Source organism: Pteropus medius, unplaced genomic scaffold, assembly GCF_902729225.1.
Source record: "Pteropus medius unplaced genomic scaffold, Ma_sr-lr_union100, whole genome shotgun sequence".
NCBI classification, from domain to species: Eukaryota; Metazoa; Chordata; class Mammalia; order Chiroptera; family Pteropodidae; genus Pteropus; species Pteropus medius.
The window spans coordinates 9858827-9881508 of NW_024350325.1; the positions used below are offsets into that span (position 1 = coordinate 9858827).

Consider the following 22682-nt stretch of genomic DNA (forward strand, 5'->3'; position numbering starts at 1 on the left):
GGCTTTAAGTAATGAGAAAATTCATGGTTAGAAAAATATATATGGTTCTATGATCTACTGAAAAACATTTTTGGAGATTTAGAAAATAACGCAACAAAAAACATTTCGTATCCTTACAGAGAAATAATTCTAAAACTGCAATTTTAAAAGGTAGTACAACGATTGAAATTAAAAGCCTAAATTCTAAAGTCAGGCTGCCTCAGACTGAATTCCAGTCTCCCATATATAAGCAATGTAGCTTTAGACAAATTACTTCATCTTTTAGTGCCTTAGTTGCCTCATCTGTAAAATAGGAACAATGATCATTTCTACCTCGTAGGGCTACTATATAAATTAAATGAGGTTAAAATACATGTAAAGCGCTTAGGATAGTACCAAGCATAGGGTAAGTATTACATACACCCATCCCTCAATTTACATGGTGTTTTTTTTTAACGCGAGTTTTTTTTTTATACGCAATACATATTCCCATTTACACAGAATTTTTATATGTGGTTTCCATTTACACAGCCTCATTTTACGCAGTTTTCATTTCCATTATCGGTGATTATTCTTTCTAAAAAAAACAACGGCTTAACGCAGCAACGTACAAAGAACTAATACTAACATACAATTATTATTAATGATCTTCTCGTTCATTGGATGGCAAATAAAAAAGCATGGGTGACTACTGATACTTTTCAGGATTGGTTTTACAAATGTTTTGCTGTAGAAGCTAAAAATTAGATGAAAGAAAATATCTTCCTTTTAAAATACTTTTAGATAATGTACCTGGTCATCTACACAATCTAGAACATCCAAATATAAAAGCTGTATATTTGCCACCAAATACAACTACCTTGATTCAACCTTTAGATCAAGGCATTATTTCCACCTTTGTAAGATTATTAAATAGAGTCTTAATATTTTTAATAAGCTTGAAGATAATGAATCACTTACAGTTACAGAAGAAGCATGGAATAAAAACACAATTTTAAGTTGTATCAAGAATACTGCTTTTAGCTTTTTAGTGATAGAAAGCCATCAACTTTAAATGCTTGCTGGAGAGCAATATGGCCATAAGAGGTTGTACTAGGAAATATGGTTCCAACAACTGAAGAGGGATTAACTGGCATTATTAGTTTATTAAATAAATTTCAAGAAGAAGGCTGTGACAATTTGAATATAGATGATATTAACGAATTACTGGTTGATCACATTAATTCACTTAATATCTGAAGCCCATCCTGCTGATGAATATGGTAGTGACCTTGAACCAGTTTCATTCACTGCAGAAAATATTTACAAAGTTCTTCAATTGGCCACAAAACTAGAAATAGCAATTCTAGATATCGATCCAAACATCCAATGAGCCTTAAAATCTCGACAAGATTTTTTTAAAATGTTGCGGTGTATATCAAAAAATTTATGAAACTTAGCAAAAGATGGGGTTTTAAAAAGATCATCCAAAAACATAAACATAAATAGTGAAACCGAAGTAGAACTTCCAAATATTTCAAGTGAAGATAGTGACTTTGTGCCAATTAAAGAGAGGCTGATTGCTTTGGATTACAGTAGAGACACCTAGAGTGAATAAAATTTATTTTGCTTTTTCTGAATTTTCATTAGAATTATTTTTGTGTGAAAATATGTGACGTAAATACTTTTATAACTTATGTTGGCCTATTTCTTTAGTATTTTTTTTGTACTGGTAGACTCTTTACACGGTTTTCTTCCGTGTAAAAAAAACACATGGAACAGATAATCCGCGTAAATCAAGGGACAGGTGTTCACTATCATGATTATTTTGCAAATCACCGAAACATTTCTTTCCCATTACATCTATATTAGTCATCTGTACACTCAATTTTCATGACATTTAATCTATAATAGCAATACAGTAAAATTATACTGTAATTACATATAGTATTACATAAAACCTTATAACAAGTTTATTTTTAACAATAATATCCTTACCCCAAGATAGTAGGGAGGCATTGTCTTCAAATAACTTTCAAATGACTGTCTCCATTTCAATGTTGGTTTTGCTTTATGTACTTTAAACAAGTCATCTATAAATGTATAACATGAACATACTATCATCACTCATTGTTTTCACAGATAAAAATCAAGTCAAATAAGTTTCATTTTTAAAGTCTGCAGTCTTATTTGTAAGAGGAAAAGCAACATGAAACAAACTTGTAACAAAAATAAAAGAAGTAAAATTTTTGGTTCTGGCATTTAATGATTAATAATACCATTTTAAAAATGAAAAGATACCAATTATGATATAGAACTACATGTAAGAATAAAGGTAGAAACAGAAAATACAGAAAAAAAATCTACAGCCTATCTAGACCCAGACATGAAACAGGTTGGAGGACAGAAATAAAGTATGCACAGCGTTTTCTATAAGATATACCTACTAATTTTTTGACTTCAACTTTTAAATCTGATGTGACTCCATGGAAGAAAATTAGTCTTCTTCAACCATATTCCTAAAATATGATAGCCAGATGGTTCCTAGAAACTTTAGGCTTTTATCATATTATTTTGGAACAAATTTATTCATTTAAAAAAATATTTGCCAAATGAAAAATAAAGTATAAATTCTTAGAAAATACCTTCAGATCTTATAAATATGCTTCACAAAATCTTATTTACCAATCCTATGTAAGAAATCTAACTTGAAAAAAAACTGAATATTTAAAAATTTTAAATATAATACCCTCGCTAGTTGTCCACTCAAAGGTGTTTTGATACTGCCTTTTGGTTTACCACAAACATGAATAGGGCACAATAAAACAGCCTTCAATAAGTCTGGTATTTTAGAATATTAAAAAAGTTTCATCAATTTTCAGCAGACAAGAAAACTTACAAAGACATGTTCCCAAAGTTGTTTTTAGAAAAACTGGTAAGTATGCTGAGTCACAGAGAATGTGACAAGAATGACTTACCTAAAAGGGGAAGGAGAACTGGGTAATTATAAGGCATCACAAATAAGTTGACACAGTTCAGTGCTGTACTGGCTTTCAAGTAACCAAACGGATGACCAAGTTCACTATATTTCGCACTATTGCTCACATATACCTGTTAGAAAGTTATGGTTAAAACTTCATATTTAATAAACTTAATAAATTTAATAAACCATTGATTCAATTTAACTTTTTAAGAAACATCTAACTTAAAATTTTAAGTTACTATAGTTGTTCAGCTCACCTGCCAACATGTTTGAGGAGATTTCCTTTCCAGGATAAACTGAGTCAGTGGTGAAGGTTCCAATTCATATTTGTCAAAAGGCAATTTGTCAATAACCATTGGTTCACAATCTGTACAGGAAAACTTCACTACAGGATGAGATGTACGAGGTGGCTAAAAGGAAATTCTCATTATTACTATTTATATAAAATACCAGAAAAACACTCATTTTCAGTATCCCTCACTCAAAAATATACCCAGTTCCTCAATTTTGCTAGCAAGAGTTTAAGATATTACTGAAAGCATCATTAAGCTGAAAGAAAACAGTTGGAAATGTAAAGCATAAATTATATAATATTCACAACAAGACAAAACATTTCAAAATCTATACAGAATGAAAATATTTTTAGGCTTAAAATCAAATTTTCTCAGAGAAGGTGAATGCAAAATTTTGGAATTAAATAAGTACTCATCAATTAAGTAAGTACTCATTAATTCTTACATCTAAGAAACAAGGAACATATAAAAACCTTCCTAAGTCCTTACTTGTAGTAATTTTAATTGTATAGAGTCGTATCTTCCAACTTGATTGGTAGAAGGTTTTGAATATTCAATATTGTTAGGACATTATATATATTTATATATAAATTATTTGTAAATTATTAAGTATGTATATGTGTGTATAAGTACATAAAGTATATATCAAAATAATATTAAAAATAGAATAAAATAAACATAAATGGAAGTTCTAATGTATTCCTTCCCTATTCTGGTAGACTGTTTTAGTTATCCTTGTGGTTTATACATCCTACTTCTAGAGATACCAAAAACATAATACTTCAAAGGAAAAAGGAGGGAGTACATGTTACTCTATTTCCCCCTTAATAGTCTTCCTAAAAATCTTTGTTGAGGGTCACACTGAGCTTCACACTGCTTCAGGGGCATTTTTAAAAGTCAACACAATGGCAGAAGACATCAAGACCAAAATGGAGAACTACTAAACTGTTTCTTTTGACAGACGCTTCCCCACCCAGAACCAGACCAGGAATTGCTCACTTAAAACTACTTCAAATTCCACCATTGTGAGAAGGCAACACCCACTAACGGAGGTGATGTTTCCATGTGCAAATAGTACCAGCACATGTACAAAGCCCTCTGCCCCCCATCCTGGGTGTCAGCCTGGGACAACCTCCAGGCAGAAGGCATGTTTCCTGGGAAGATCTGAACCAGCTCCATCTATCTCTCCTCTGTCCTCCGTCCTCCCAGGGTGGTGGAGGGAGCCCTGGGTACGTGGTGATCCCTACCCTGGGATCCTGAATCATGCCCTATTAATAGATACTCGTTGGAAAAGTGAAAAATAAATTTTCGTCAATTGAAGACTGGTGAAGAAGATATGAGCTATAAGATAATAATTTGAAATTTCACAGTTATAAAGGGCTCTGTTAGCCTCAGTTACTACCTATACACTGGTGGTTCCCAAATCTACTGTATGGGAACCAGATCCCTTTCATTTCTCTTATGTACCCAACTGTCTATTGGACATAACCTAAATCTCTTTTAGGTCCCTCAGACACATTATTATCTAATTCCTTATTTCTCCCCAAACCATAAAACCTGTTCTAAAAATCTAGGTATTATCCTTACTATCTCCCCCTTATACTCCATATTTAACTTTCACAAAGACCTAGATAAAATGATTCCACAATTCTAAGCCACTTAGCTGAACACTTAAACATGGCAGGTGCTCAGTACTTATTCTGTCAGTACTAAATTCTCATCTAAAATTTATCTTCTATTACTTATTACTCTACTTCATGCCTTCATCATTTCTCAGACTAGACTAGCACAAATGCTTATTTTTAAATTAGTCTCTCCAATAAGTCAGCCCCTGCTAATTCATCCCATGGCCCTGAAATTTAAACATGATCATGTAATTATTCTATCTGAAATTATTTGGTAAAAAACAATAGCCAGTCACCTAAAAATAGAGCTGACTCATATACAAAGATCCTTGATGATCTGCCTTCCAATCATCATACCATGTACACTGTCTGCTCTAGCCCTGCCAAACTGCTTGCACTTGCACAAATAAATCATCATCGTTCAAGCTTCTGTGTCACGTGTTATCCCTGACTGTTTTATTATTTTCTTATCTGCATATTGTAAACAAAGTTTACAAGTCTGAACTGGCAAATACCTAACTACTAAGAGATTTTTTTTCCGTGACATCCTTTCCTCCCCAAACACATACCAGGCAATTAGACACCACCTCCCTCTGGATTCACTGTGCTCCTCTACTATAGTCAGTGCACTGTACTACTCTATTATGTTTACATGTCCTACTTTCCTATGGAATGGTAAGGTTCAAGAGGCTAAGCACTATATTTTACTTATCTAGTGCTCCTGTACCTAACACATAGCTTATTGAATCAGTCCATGAAATTCACTTTTTTTTAAATGAAAATATAGAGGTCCAAGAAGAAAAGGGAGGGAGAGGAAATCTTCTAGAATTTGAGAAAGAACATTTTGCATTTATTATTTTGTTTAATCCCCAAAACAATCCTGAGACAGGAGCTACTATTTTCACTTAACAGATGGGAAATTAAGGCTTAGAGAAGATAATTAATCAAAGATACATAGCTAATAATTGGAAGAGCCATGATTCTAATTCAGAGTAAGTCTCTACTAAATCACATTTAATTTCAATTTCAATACTCTTCATTAGAAATACTATTATTCATAAAAATTTTATTTCCCCTAATATCTTTCAGTTACAAAATTTTGCCAGTTCTTTCCAATATTATCTATTTCTTATGATTCTTTCTTCCATAATCTTAATCCAAACTCTTACTATCTCTTATGTGAACCATAGCGATAGCCCAATAGGAAACCTGCTTACCTTTCAACTCACCTAATTTTGCTGCAAATAACCACCACCAGATTAATTTTTCTAAAACAGCACTGTGTAATTATGTTTTCAGTTATTCTTTGAGCCCCAATAAAAGCTTAAATACCTTAACTTTGCATTTAAAATTATGAACAATTTGGTTCATTTAATAGTAATCTCAATGTTCTACATATGTGCTACGACCTACCTATACTCAGCTACTTGATATTCCTCTAAATATACCTCCTTTTTTACTTCCATACTGTTCCCTCTCCCCACTGAAATCTTATCCGCACTTCAAAATCCTCTATGGCTTAAAATGATTTCCAATAGACCACTAGAGTAATATTAATAGATGATGCTTCTGATATTGGTTTTGAATTTCTATTAGGATTCAACCATCTTTACTGCTGTATAAATGAATAACCAAGACACTATTTCATACACATATGATACCTATAAGAGTTGAAAAGCCTACAGAAGAGAGTGTAAAATGAAGAAATTGAGAGCTTCTCTGTAAGACCAGACTAAAAAACTATGATCGTTCAATCAGAAAAAAAAAGGAATAAAAAAAGATACCTCACTGAAATTTATAAAACCTTAATTTCATTAAACCCAAATGAATAAAGTATCACTCTATAGAGTAAAAGTAAATATTATCCTGAAGAGTTGATAAGAGGTTTAAAGTAGAAAAGGTTTCAAATAGGGTTCATTTTAATTCATAAATGATAGCCTCATGAAACATTAAAGACTGCTTAATGATCATTGTTTGAAATATAATTCTTATCTTCTAAGGGTAATATGAAAAGAACCACTGTCATGCTCTCCCACAAAATATCCCATGATGGCCTCAGATACTAGAAAAAATATTAATCTGAAAAGAAAAAAATCCATTAACAATATCAAATAGGTATTCATTTGTATAAATTTACCCTATAAGAACCATATAGCAAATACTGACAATTCTCCATGATCATTCAACAAGCCTGTTTCTAAAAATAATTCATGTAAATAAGACCAGAGTATCTTTTCTACCTTAAACCTCCAGACTGAAAACATTGAATATAACTAAAACCATACAGTTAACATATATTTGTAAGACTAAGTCCTAAAAGACTGCACACAATCAGAATTTTCTAAGCCTTCATTTAAACTCTAAATTGAGTCCCATAAATAAATCTTCACGTTACATTGTGTTGAGTCCAAAGAGAAACTCATTAGATGCTATACCCAGATGTCAATAATAAAAACATAAAGAGTATTAGATTCTAAAAGAAACAGATGCCTTTTTTCTATTACTACATAATGAACAATACAGAACACTAAACGCAACTAGTAGCTTATCACGGCACTTTCAACATCTAATTCCCACTAACTAGCCACACCTTTAACAGACAGTACTTAAAAGTAATATGAAATGCAGCTAAATGGTTACTATTATAAAGTCACAGTCTCTCTGGTACTTACTAGTGTTGGAGAATTCTGATCTGGCCAAAAAGATTCTGGAACAGGCCAATGTCCTATAGGAACCCCGGTTTTAGGATTTGGTCTGACATATATGAGTTTGTGACAGCTATGCCAAGGCTGAGATCCAAAAGGCCTTGATATATCTGGTTGCCCATCTATAACAAAGAAATTAAGACAAAGCATACATCATTAAGGGAATAAAGCATAAAAAGTTAAATCATATCCATTATTAGTTAATTAATAAAAATGTCCTAATACTTGTTCAATTCTGAATTTTCCTATTTTCCTTACATGGTAGAATACTATCATGACTGTTTAACATTTAGATTAGATCAAAATTCTAAAGTCTGGAGTCTGCAAATGTCAACTATGAGTTCAACAGCTGAAAGGTCTCATAGTATCCTTTGCCTGCCCAATCGGAATATGTGAAACATATAATAAATCCTTATTTAATAAATAACATGTTTCCTCCACCAGATGATATAGACAAACATTCAATCTTGTTTTTGGGTGTTTTTTTAACACTTAATTTCTTTATCATCGCGTTTGGCTTAGTAAAAACTAGGTTAGTATTACTAAATGAGAAATCATTTTAACTAAATCCTAACTAAAAAAAATATATATATATATGCAAATCCAGATCTGAAGTAATTAATCTAAAATAATTCTATTAAAATAGTAACTCTCTTCAAGCAAACATTAACTTAGTACCTAACCCTAACCCAAGCACTAAAGTAATCTAAAAATAAATATATTTCATGCCTAACAATTCAATTAAAAGAAAAAGATTGTTTTTTAAGCCAGAAACAGTGATATAATTTATATGATCTTACCGTCTTCTGCTCCTTCTCTATATTTCCCCTCTGAAGGTACCAATTTTTTTCATTTCTATGATTTTTCTCCTGCTCTAGTGGATCAATCACCTCTGCCAAGTGTCATTAACAACTTTCAAATTCTTGTTATAAGCTCTCTCATACAATGTAGAGGATTCAGGTATAATAGCTAGCTGTCCATTAGTTCTAGTGTTACTCCTTATACCCTCTGGCTAATATCATAATCAAAAAATATTAGAATAAAGCCAGGTGGGGGCTTAGCTAGTGTTAAAATTATCAAGCTTAATGGCAAAAGCTGGTCCCTCATTTTTTTGGTTCTGACCAGTTCGTTCCTTAGAAAATATACAGCTAAGGAATTAAATAAACACCTAGAGTTCATTCTTGTGAATTAAGGGACATGAAGCATATATACAGGAAAGAGGCAATGTTACAATACTAAAAAGGAAATATGACAAGGTTGCTCATCTGTAAATGCTTAAAAAGGTTTTTGGCTCTTATAAAATTTCAGGCTATGAATAATCAATATAAAAAAGTGATGCTACTGAACCACTACCAGGTTACCTTGACTTTCCTATTTAATCTTCCTTCTTTACCAATAGTTATTCTGTCATCTTAATAATTTGGCCTTGTCAATCTTAGGGCCAAATCATAGTAATTTTTAAATTCTAGCTGAATAATTGATACAGCAAATTTAGAATGTCTATAAGGAAAGTACAATAATACCTTCTACAGGGGAAGGATCTGGTCCTGCTTTTTCAAAGTTTATTACCACCCCACTTTGCACTTTCTGTACCAAGGACTCCAGACACTGATTAAGCATTCTTGGAGAACATACAGAATATGAGCGGCCTGAGGAAAAAAAAAACAAAGTGAACTAGTTAGTTGCAGAAATTCCTACCTTTAGCAAGAAAGAACAATACTGGGGTTTCTGACAGAACTGATTAACAAAGGTTCAATGGTAAAGTTTGACTTATTTCATTATCTTATGGAAGAATGAATAAAAACAGTTATTTTAAATAAACCAACAATTCCATTTTGTAAGAATTTATAAATTTTTTTCTTCTAATTATGGGTATATAGAAAATAGAAGTCTTGTTCTGAACAAATCACAATTAAAAAATCATGTTTTAATTATATATGTATATTATATATTATATAAAATGTGATTTTAAAAATATATACATCATAAACTATCTCCAATTGTTATCCAATACAATTCATCTTTAGGATGTTGTGTATATATATAGTAAAGATGAATTTTACTCCTGCTTAACGAAAGTATTATCACTAAGATTAATGCTAAGCACATAGCACTAAGTATTTAATTGGTCTGGTGGCAGTTATTGTTATTTTGAACATTTGTACTTTACTATATATAGATGGTAGCAAGTACGTTTCTGAATTTCATTTGGCTTACATACTTGGGAATCACCTATTATTAAATGAATTTCCCTTTTGTATATTTTATAACCTATAGGATTTTTAGGTCAGAAGATTAAAATGCTAGTGATTATGAAAAAATACTAATAAAAAGATTTCTTAAACAGGGATTTTTCCATATATCTAGACCTATGTTGTCTTATACTATAGTCACTGGCCACATATGGCTATTGAGAACTTGAAATATGGCTTGTCCATATTGAGACGTATAGTAAATATAAAATATCGTGTAGGCAATATGAAAATAATGTAAAATATCTCAATATTGTTTAAATATCAAATTCAGGTTAAAATAATATTTGTATATACTAAATTAAGATATTATTAAAATTAATTTCACCTGTCTTTTTAATGTGACTACTATAAAATTTATAATTATACATTTAACATGTGTCATATTTCTATTACATGTGCTGATATAGACCAATGCTGAAAACCTTAACAGCTAAAACAATCTTTAACCAAACATCTTACAATGTAATACAATTTGCAATGAGCTCAATAAGGAATTTTACATATCCAACAATTCAACTAAAAACAGATATATCATTATATTTGATGCACCAAATTACTCATATTAATTTATGCTTAATATGTGATTTGCTAAAGGCTATTCAGAAAAGAGAACATTAAGCAGTAGTGTGGTTCAAATCCTCAGAATCAGCTTTACCTAGAAAAACAAGTATCATATAACAAACACTTACCTGTGTACGATAATGAGAGCTGTAATCATAAAAATGCCTATCAATTACTGAGTGCCTATATGCCCAGCACTGTTCTAATCACTTTATCATATTAATTTAATCCTAGCAACAATGTCTGAGTTACTTTCCCCATTTTACAAATGAGAAAACTAAAGTAATGTAAAGATTAACTAATTTATCCAAGTTACTACAACAGTGCAGACAAAATTCAAACCCTTACAATAGGGTATCATGATGTTAATCTGAAATCAATCTATGAAAAAGAATGTCTATATGAAGTCTCAGCTATTTAAAAGAATCAGTAAATTAAAATATTTTCTCTGAGTTAATTTTAACACACACTATAAAACAATACATAAAAAGGCTGACCATCTTAACACACAAAGTATTTAGGAGATTATATAAAGGTTGAGTGTCTCATTTCATTCAACTTAGGCAGATTCCCAAAATGTCATAAAAAACAAAAAGTTTTAAGAGTAAACCTATGTTATCATCAATTAATTAGGAAAATTATAAGTAAATGAGTTATGATCTTAGTATGAAATAAAATTACTAATAAAAATGTTTAATGAAAATTAGAGAGAAAGTGAATAAACTTGAATAATTTGGCAAACAATAAAAATTCATTAGTTCTTTTGAAAGTTAAAGAGAAATAGCAAATTTTGCCATCTTTATAAAGTGAGCCTATAGCCTATGTAATGTTTCTCTTACTCTCTATGTCAAAACTCACCCTTTGGAATGTACGACACTTTGTACTGAAACATAAAGTTTCTAGGATCACCAATTATATTTGTGAGAAAAGTACACACCTTCAAGTCAAGAAGCTGGTTCAGTTGTGATTATGTAGAGTCCACAAAAAAGTCAAACTAAATATAATGAGTATGAAGGCAGTAAAGTGAAACAAAAAAAACAAACTTTCCCACAGAAGCTTCCTAATTATCCTTTTAGTATAACAGAGAAGAGACAAATAGAATATTTCTAAGTTGAGCAACAGTCCTTAACCGAGGATAAGAAAGTTAAATTGATTTAATCTAGAAGCGTTAAAATTTTTATAAAATGCTTTTATCCTTCATACTTCCACCAGCATATCTATTAGGCATTTTTTGATTTGATTATCATCCCTCTATTTCCCCCACACCTGCTTCTCCCCAAAGTACCCATTTCAGTCCATAGTACAGCCATTCACCTCCCCTTGTTCAGGCCAATTGGATCATCTAGGAATCATCATGGATTCCTTCTTTCTTCATTGCCATCATCCTTGGTTGTCCTTTGCATCATATCTCCTGACTATGTCCAAACCTAGCACTTTCAGCCAAAGTACTGTCATCACTTACTAGGCCCTGCTTCCATTCTTGCCACTTTACAGTATATTTTCATCTAGCAGCTGATCTTTCAATGTTTTCTCATCACACTAGGCAAATTAAAAACATTTATTATGACTTAAAAGGCTATTCAATATTTGGTCCTTGCCTACCTCACTAAACCTACCTGTTACTCTCTTCTCTATCTTATGTAAGCTCCGGCCATATCAGCCTTCCTGTTGCTCCCAATACAGCATGTTCCTTCACTTATGATTTCCTCTGCCTAGAGCTTCATATGGTTTACTCCATTATTCAGATTTCTGTTCCTATGTTAAACTGATTGTGATCATTTCACAATAAATATAAATATAGAATCATTTTATGTCCACTAATACAATGTGTGTCAATTATACCTCATTTGAAAATAAGAGGGTCAATGAACATGCTGTAACAATAATTTTAATAAAATTAATATTTTTAAGACACAAACAAGGCTGATTTAATCCCTATTCAAACTAGTGACTTTAACTTCAAGGTTAGAGATATGCAGATGTAATTTGTGAAAAAACAACTGTTTTCTTTATTTACTTCTTTAGACGAGTGTAATAATCTCCAAGGATAAGCAATATTTCAAAGTGATTCAAACTGAGGTAAGCATATCTTTTAGGTTTACAGTAAAAAGAGAGAGCATCGCCCTCAAGACTTCTCAATAATACTCATTGTCTGCTTTAGGTTACTCTATACACCCTCACCCTACTAGTTTTTCTTCAAAGAAGCACTCCCTAAAATAACATTATTTATTCACTTTACAAGATTTTATACCATAGTCCCAAAATGTAAGCTTTCTGTCTATTGTTCCTGCTGTATTCCCAGCATCAAGAAGTTATTTAGCATAGAGTGGGTACTCATTAATTACCTTATAGTAAAAGAGAAATGCTTACAATGACGATTGTATAATTTTTTTAAGCATACATAAAAATATAACAAAATATTAATCAATTATTTTAGCAAAATTTCTTTCCAATTTTTCCTAAGTGAACAATGGGAAATATAAATGTACACACATTACGCTAACTATTAATTTTAAAAAATGCACAGGAATTATTAGCAGTCATTATATAGTACATAGTGCCATACCAATGGACATTAGCTTTTCTGTTCTACTTTTTTGGTGGTGTATCCTCAAAATTTTCTTCAGTGAACATTCTTTTAAAATAAATAAGAAAACATATTAATCAGATATATGAAAAGGTGAGTGGCTATTTGAGCAGCTTCCCAGCATTGCTAGCAAGAGCATGAAAAGAGGCAAATAAAAGAGTACATCAGGAAAGATTCAGGATGTACAACTGGGAAAAGCTTCCTAATTTCTTAACTGACTAAGGTTTCTGGGTCATTAAAAGATATTACCAAGGGTGACTTCGGAATCTTCTCCTCTGGAGATGTTCCTTTTAAAGAATAAACAAGATAACTTTAGTATATTACTGCCCAAAGGCAAGGACATTAACTACTATATGATGTCTCAGGTTCTTTTTCAGACTCTTTGATTCTACCACTCACTCCATTTCATACTCTGAATATTCTTAATCCCAGAGAAGACAAAAATTATAGTACATGTAGTCTCATAATTCTAAATTCAAACTAAGTAATTTATAGTAAGGAAATTCCAATGTGAGAATGTTTAGATTACAGCCTCGAACCCCTTCTTCAAGCTGTTAAGTTGAAAATCTTAGTTTAAAAAAAAAAAAAAAAAAGAATTTTAGCAAGTGGGGCAGTTCAAGGCTGAAAACTAAAATTTCCTGAATACAAATTTGCATTCACCCACAGAAACAATTAGGACTGTCACTGATAAATATTATCCAGGCACAGAGAATTGTTAGCAATGAATTATCAAATTTAGATGATTGATAGGTTTTCCCTTTAAAATTTTAGGTATATGACCTTTTTTCTTTTGTAAAATTAAGTTGTGAAGGCATTACAAGAGTTCACCTAAAAGTACTTCTATAAAATGGGAACATTTAATAATTAAGTAACAATTTCCTAATATACCTACTTCACACACCTGTGTAGAGTACCTCTTTTGTCTGTGAATTTTGCAGATTTCTAAAACTTATGAAATTTTAGAAGAAAGGCACCTAAAATATTCATTAGACCTTATATTTTACTTTAACTTATATAGCTGGCTATTATGGAATCTCAGTAGAGCACTGACTGTTATCTAGAGACTGTCACAGGCCCCTGACACAGGTGAAATAGTGGTATGTCAGACTTGGACATTTTAGGGTCAAATTCCTTCGCTGAGAACTAAAATGCTCCATGAAAGCAAGAACACCATATCTGTCATATTCACTACTGAAGTCCTAAAGTATGGAACAGCGCTTGGTACACAGTAGGCACTCAACACATAGTCATGAGAATTAATCTACCTGTTAACTAATTCCACATTAAAGAAGTTCAGAGTCTATCACATATTCTGTTTCAAGAGTATCATTAATGTTGACTTACTACAGTGACTACATGGACTAGCTGGTGTTTCCTCTAACCTATCTAGCTTCCTCTTTGCCTCTGAAAAAAAAAAATGCACTTAACCAGGCATTAATCATTACATAGATAATGGATAATGAGATGATTCCCAAGATATTTTCACAGAAAATAATTCTTTGGCATTTATAAAGCATTTGCAATCTTTGTAGATAAGAAAATAAGTTTAACAACTTCATATACCAGCATTTTCTGTATGGGTAGAAAAAAATTTACCATTCATTATTGTATCCAATAGTATTCACATCCTAGTCAAATCAAATCACAGATCTTCAACAATGTAGTTTTAAAACCATATATGTCTACAACTTACTAACATAATAACTTGTTAAACAAAACAAACACAGAGTCTTTGAAAAGTACATTTTAAGACATTCAGATAAATTCTGCTTTAAGTCACTGAAAGACTGCCAGGAAAAACTTACCGCCTGTCACTTCACACATCGGTGTGATTGCAGAGTCATCTAAAGGCACACCTGTCAACTGTTCTGATTCTACTGACATGGTGCCAGGCAACCGCAACACTAATGCAAAGAGTCTCTGATCCCAACGAAAAGGTTCCTTGGTCAATTCGCTCCCAGGCAAAGGAGAATTAAGAGGTAAATGGAGCTGAAAGTAAGAGGGAGTAAAAAACAGTAAGATTTCCACATGTCATTTCTCCCAAAAGGCCTCATTAATTACACTTCTATTAAAACCGTATCATGTGTCAAAAAAAAAAAAAGCTCTAAAACAAACGCTTAAGCAGATATAACTAAAATAGCACATGAGAGAGTGTTATTTCAATTTTCTTAAGCTCTTCTCCAAAGAATTCAATTGAAAAAAATCTATTACTATAATGCTTTTCAGATTTCAAGGCAACCAACCATCAGATGATAAACAGCTTCCAAATAAACCATTTCATTTAATCATTAAAACAACTCTATGGTAATTATTCCTATTTTCTAGATTTTTTTAAAAATGGGTCTCAAAGAGAATAAATAATTTGGACTCCTGGGTACAAGTCTGTACCTCTTCTATTACACAACAGCAGCCTCAAACATCTCCACAGCTAATAATTTTAAATATGCTTCATTTTATAGAAAACATACATTCCTAAAGCACTGGCATAAAAGTAGATTTTGTCACTAATTTTATATTAAATGTATTAAAAGTAATAATTCTTACCATATCTGAGTGAAAATAGAAGGTGTGGGGTTTTTTCTTGTATGTTTTTTACATAATATCTCTCTCCATCCCCATCAGACCAGCTAAATGAGAATCTAAGACTCTTAAGAATCTCCAGAAATTTAAAGTGATTCTAATGGGCACCTTTGTATCAATAGATCCTTTGTACATCAATCTCAGCATAATAAAATGGGAACAACCAAACAATATGTCTCAGGATGTAATGCAATAGAAAGTATAACATCGAAAGGAAAGGAAAGGTTAAACCTGAAACTAATCAAGCCTTTAACCCTAACTACCAATTTACAGGGGATATAGGATCAAGTTAACGACCACCACAAGGGAGCAATCAGTCAGATCCAGAATGTGAGACATTCTACAGAATAGATGACCTGGCTTCTCTAATAAATCAACTGCATGAAAAAGCAGAGTGGGGAGGGTTGATTAAACTGTTATAGAATAAAAGACAAAACAATCAAAAGCAAAGATTTTTGAGACAATCAGAAAGTTCTAAAATATGTTACCAGAATTATTAACAATATTTTAAGTGTGATGATGGTATCATGCTTAGGAAAACAAAAATCCATATCACCTAAAATTTCTTTAAATAAAAATAAAGCCCAGCATCAGCATACTCAGGAACTTATTTATACAAATATTGGAGTTTTCTTTACAGTATAGAATACACTTTAAAATGATCACTTCCAAATTGCCAGAGTTTATACTACTCTTGTCATAAAGCAATACATACTTGTATTGCTTACAGTCTAGTTCTTACTACAAATATTTCTGAACTTAATAAATTAGGGATTGAAGCTATTCTATACTGATTTAAGACTCAAGTTTCTTCACTGATTTATATCAATTAAAAAAAGTCAGATTCTATTCTAAGAGGGTTCCTAGTAAAGCTCTGATAAACTGGCACCTCTCTCCAAAAGATTCATGACAAGAGAAAATGATTCCTTTATCAAGATTAGCCAAGATTTTGTGACCATGGCCAGGAGTCATGAGCTCATCCTCTGGTACTGATTCTACATAAGGCAGAATTCAGAATAAGGAAGGAATGTTGGAAGAAATCTGGGCCAAGATGTTCTCTAAGGAAGGTTCCCTAACCTCAAAGGCTCTGTGACATTTGCAAAACGGCTCAGGACTCCAAGCCCTTTGCTACTATTTCCATACTCTGCCAGAAGATAAGTAACAAAGCACTGTTTCCATCATCTCCTTTTACTCCAGACTACCTTTGTACTAGGGAAGCACAACTACCAGGTGCTCAGTCATTTTCTTTATAAGATCACAGAAATATGAACGCACCAGTGGCACTGGCAGAAAAGGGTTTCAACTGTTAATGTATTGCTCTGAGAAGTAATGTATATGTGAAACTCTCTCAAGAATCCAGTGGATAACAGCACTGCATAAACCTCATATGTAAGTGGTAGGCAGAATGACAGACCCCAAACTATATAGACATACACAAACAACAATCAGATAATCATTCACACACACACATATATGTACGCACATAACTAATCAGATGATGATGAACATCTTTAGGGAGATAATATACAATGAAATAATTAGCCTTTGGCTGTACAATGCTAGATCTAGAATGTATTTCAAGTAAAACAAACAAAAAACCAAGAAGGATCACAAGCATATTTTACACAGAGCCATATCAATTTTATAAACTTCAAATTTTTATTTATTTTTCTATCTTTTATTATTTCCTATTCCAATATCACTACCACCCTCTCTCATTACCAAAGAGGGGAAAATCTTCTATAGCTGAAATGTGATAGTAAAATAGAAAGGAGTGATGGCTGACAAATAGAGACAAGAAACATTTAAAACCTGAAGGAAAATATTCTTAGGAGGGTTGAATCACTCCAAATCTAAAGTCTGCAGTAGAAATTTCTAGCAATGTCTTAAAATCACAAAGGGAGGTCTTTTTGAATATATAGACTTTGAGAATCAAAGCAAATTATGCAAGTATCAAGAAGAAAGAATATATAACTAAGCATTGGAAAAATTTGTAATAAATATGAATAGATGATTCCCAAAAGTGAAAAATAGGCTAAATACCTAAAGAAATACATATGGCTTATAAATATGCGGAAAATTGCTCAAATACACCAACTTCAAACAATGCAAATTAAAATATCAATGAGATACCATTTTGCATCCACCACATTAGTAAACTTTAAAAGTTTGACAATACCAAGTGATGACAAGTACACATAGCAATGGGAACCCCCATCACTCCTACATACAGACATTTTGGAGAACAATTTGATAGTATCTAGTAAGCTGCAGATGAGCATATCCTAGAACCCAGCAATGCTACCTCTAGTCTGTACATCTTAGAGAAACTCTTGTATTTTCCCAAGAAACCATGTAAAAGAATACTGTCTACAGCATTATTTGAAAGAGAAAATTTTCAACAGCTTAGAAGTCCAATAAGAGAATTGATAAGTAATCTATGATTTGTTCATAAACCAGAGCTGAAATGAATAAACTAGATCTCTTAATATCCAACATGGATCGATCTCTAAACCATATTTTTTGGATAGTGTAACATATATACATCCACACATGCATACATAAAAGAACATAAGTCATGAAAATATAGCTTGATGAATTTTCACAAGTTGAATGCCCTTCTGTAACTAGCACTTAAATCAAGAAAAAGAACCTTACTATTTTATGCCCCTTCCAGTAACCGCCCCTTCTCCAACTGATTAGTTTTGCCTCATTTTGAACTTTATATAAATGGAATTACAGAGTTTATATAATTTGGTTTATGACTTCTTTCATTCAATATTGTGGGAGTGAGATTCATCCATACTTGCATATATGTGTAGATCATACATTCCCATCGCCACAAATTATTTGGTGGGGGGTGAGAGGGGAGGCAGAGAGAGAAAACGTACCATATTTATCTATTTATTTTGTTGATAGGCATTTAGGTTGTTTCTAGTTTGGGTATATTTTAAATAGCACAACTGTGAAATTATAGTACATGTCTATGGAAAACGTATGTATACATTTCTGTTGGATATACACATTTATTAAGGATTATAGCTGAGTTATAGAGTATGAATATATTTACTTGATCTGATACTGCCAGTTTTCCAAAGTGGTTGTACCAATTTATACTCCAACCAACAGTGTACAAGAATACCAGCTGTTCCGTGTCTCCTTCGGCAACACTTAGTTTGGCTGTCTTTTTCACATTAGCCTTTTCAGCGTGTGTGTGTAGTGGTGTCTCAGTGGGGTTTGAATTTCCTTGATGTCATGGAAACTGAACATCTTTCATATACTTCAAGGCCATTTTGTTGTGCTCTTTCGTGAAGTATCTATTAAGTTTTCTGCCTAGTTTTTAAAAAAACTGAGTTACCTGTCTTTTTCTTATTGCTTTGAAGAATTATTAATACATTCCAGATGAGTCCTTTGTTGGCTATAGGAATTACAAATATCTTCTCCCACTTTTTGACTTCTTTCATTATTTTATTGGTATCTTTTGATAAATATAATTTATCATAATATATTTTTCCTTTTAAGGTTAGTACTTTTTGTATTCTTAAAGATCATGAAAATGTTCAGCTTTCTTCTAAAAGCTTTATTATTTTATCATTTACATTTAAACCTGAAACATATTCAGAATTGAGTTTGTTATACGATATGAGGTGGGGTGAAGGCAGATTATTTTCTCAAATGGATATCCCACTGACATAGCCCCATTTTTTAAAAAGACCATTCTTTCTCTGCTGCTTAGGAATGTCACATTTTTCTTACATTTGTGGACTGTACAAGTGTATTTCTAGATCAAAAACAATATTGGATGGAAAAAAAGGCAAGAGGCAAAATTATACACGTATTTAGCATCTATACACGCTGTTAAACATTACTTAGTTTTATATATGTATTATATATACATGTGGTAAAACATGCACCGGAAGGCTACACACCAAATTCATGATAATTGTTGCTTCTGGGATGGGAAGTGGGACAGAAGTAACACTGAGTTGAGGAACAAAGGAAACTACACTTTTACTATCAGCAATGTTCTGTTCCATTTATTAAATTTTTAAAAATTTACAACAAAAAAGAATAGAACTGGAGAAATATGGCAAAAATTTTTATCACTTACTCTTACCCAGAATAGTAGAATATAATAATATGGAGATAACTGTCAAAAGCCAGTAAATTCTTTAAGTAGTTCTCTATACCCCTTTTACAACAGTGTTGTTATTTTATATGAAATCAAAGAAGATAAAACTTCATACACATTGTAAACAGTAGATCATATATAATCACTAACCCCAAAACTGAGACATTTATAAGGACTCTTAAGAGAGAGTTCTACTTGTTTAGCTATTAAAATATACTGCAAGAAGTTAGACTAGTCACTGAAAATTAGCCAGCTTTCTTTCACTCATCATTTTTTTTCTCACCTACCAAATATTTGGCATGTTTAGGTTCTGGAGATTTAAAGGTTCACAATAAAATACAGTCCCACTACTTGAAGAATTCTGAGAAAAGGGATCATGTTCCTAAAGGAGTGTGTTTAACGATAAGCTAACAGACAGAAGAAAATGGAAAATCACAGTACTAGCTATCAAGATATTAGTATTTTTATTTCTGAACAGTTGACAGGAAAATAGTTTTATAAAAGCTGTTTTCTGAGACTTACTTGCAGGAAACTTTAGTGTGAGAATACTTAAATTTAAATGTCTAAACTGATATTTAAAAAATTAGTCATTAACAATCACATTATATAGTAGTTACTATTATATGGCAGACACTGTTCTAAGCCCGTTATAAACACTAATTCATTTAATCCACAGGCACTATTGTAATTCCTACTTACAAATGATAAAAAACTGAGGCATAGAGAGCTTTTGCTGGAAGGTAGAAAGTAAATGAGAAGACAGACTTGAAACTCAGGTAATCTGGCTTCTGATTCTGTGCTCTTAAACAATGCATTATATTGCCTAACCATTAGTGAAACCATAATCTGTATTTTAAAATATCAAAATAAATGAATGGGACAATATCAAACTAAAAAGCTTCTGCACAGCAAAAGAAACCATTAACAAGGTAAAGAGACAATCATCTGAATGGAAAAATATATTTGCAAGTGATGCCTCCGATAAGGGCCTAATATCCAAAATATACAAAGAACTCATACGACTCAATAACAACAAAAAAACCAATCCAATCAAGACATGGGCACTGGACCTGAACAGACACTTCTCCTTAGAGGACATACAAATGGCCAACAAATATTTGAAAAGATGCTCAACATCGCTAACTATTAAGGAAATGCAAGTCAAAACCACAATGAGATTACAATCTCATACCTGTTAGAATATCTATTATCAACAGGACAAGTAATAACAAATGTTGGAGGGGATGAGGAGAAAAAGGAACCCTCATACACTGCTGGTGGGACTGCAAATTGGTACAGCCACTATGGAAAACAGTATGAAGGTTCCTCAAAAAACTAAGAATTGATCTACCATATGATCCAGCTATCCCTCTACTGGGTATTTACCCCAAAGACTTGAAAACCCATACCCAAAAAGATATTTGCACACCAATGTTCCTAGCAGTATTATTCACGGTGGCCAGGACATGGTAACAACCGAAGTGTCCTATGTTAGATGATTGGATAAAGAACCTGTGGTACATATATAGAATGGAATATTCCAAAACCATAAGAAGAGATGAAATACTACCATTTGCGACAACATGGATGGACCTTGAAATAATCATACTAAGTGAAATAAGCCAGACAAACAGGTTGAAAATCATATATCACTTATATGTGAGATATAAACCTAAAAGCAACAAATGAACAGGACAAACAAACAGAGACTTATGGACATGGACAAGGGACTAGTGGTTACCAGAGGGGAAGAGGGAGGGGGGAAGGGGGAAAATGTAAATAAAATGTCAAATAAATAAATAAATAAAGCTTAAAAATAAGAGAGAGATGAAATACTGCCATTTGCGACATGGATAAACCTCGAGATAATCATGCTAAGCGAAATAAGCCAGATAGAAAAAGTTAAAAACCACATGATATCACTTATATGTGGGATATAAACCTAAAAGTAACAAAAAAGCATGACAAACAAACAGAGACTCATGGACATGGACAATGGACTAATGGTTACCAGAGGGTAAGGGGGAGAGGGAAGTAGACCAGGTAAAAGGGGTCAAATATGTGGTGACAAAAAGAAAATCTAACTACAGGTGGTCAACATACAATGCAAAATATATATGACTTATTGTTGAATTGTACACTTGAAACTTACTGAATTTTGTTAGCCAACGTCACCATAAAAATAATAATAATAGTAATAATAATAAAAGAATACATAATCAAGTGTTGAGTGAGATATTAATATAAAAAAGAAACTAATTCTGTTAAATGGAAAGAAACTTTAATTATAAAATAACTTTTAGAATACAGTTTTAAATCATTGATTTCTGAATCAATCTAGTAATTTTAAGCCACTAATTAATGTTATAAACATTTTAGATTGTCCTATGTTCTTCCCCCAATTACTCTTTTATCCAATGGAAAGAGTCAGCAACACATTTTTCTCCCTCTTGCTGGTCTTTTCCAGTTCTCAAGTACATGGGTAATAACAACAATAAAAACAAACAACAGCTAGTACACTGAGTGCTTACTATGTGCCAAGCACCATTCTATGATCTTTTCATATAATATTTATAACAAATCATTGAGCTAGGTACTATTATTATCCCCATTTTAGAGACAATTATAATATGAGACTGTATGTTGGGAGACATCTATCTGCTTGAGAATACACACTCAAATAATCCGCTATATAATTAAGTTTAGAGCATCTAAGGAAGACTGAGAATTTTAAAAATCAGATAAATCATGTGTAATTCAATCATATAATAATTTTCCCATAACTATGACATTATTGGTCTTCATTTGGGTCTTCATAATATTATATTTGGCAAAACTTCAGTCTAAATAGACTAGTACACAAAGAAAATTATTGTTTATACTAACAATGTGTTATTTTTACTTGAATACAATTGAGGATTTCTATATTATTATTTGAAATGATTAATTTTATTGTTATCACCATTCCAGATATCTTAAGTAATTATCTTAATAGCTGACAGA

The 22682-nt window shown here is 32.0% G+C and overlaps 1 protein-coding gene and 1 pseudogene across 2 annotated transcripts in view; one reads left to right on the top strand and one right to left on the bottom strand.

Moving 5' to 3' along the window:
• The window catches only part of INTS6 (integrator complex subunit 6), an 82987-nt gene that overhangs the window by 17048 nt on the left and 43257 nt on the right, over positions 1–22682 (bottom strand). For both annotated transcript variants that reach the window (XM_039839408.1, XM_039839409.1), the window contains 6 exons: positions 14773–14956; positions 9088–9213; positions 7532–7686; positions 3199–3351; positions 2937–3069; positions 1957–2051 (listed from right to left, as the gene is read on the bottom strand). In XM_039839408.1, coding sequence (XP_039695342.1) covers positions 1957–2051; positions 2937–3069; positions 3199–3351; positions 7532–7686; positions 9088–9213; positions 14773–14956 — 846 coding nt within the window. The remainder of the gene's footprint in view (positions 1–1956; positions 2052–2936; positions 3070–3198; positions 3352–7531; positions 7687–9087; positions 9214–14772; positions 14957–22682) is intronic.
• On the top strand, positions 4035–4402 carry LOC120583876 (cytochrome c oxidase subunit 6B1-like; annotated as a pseudogene).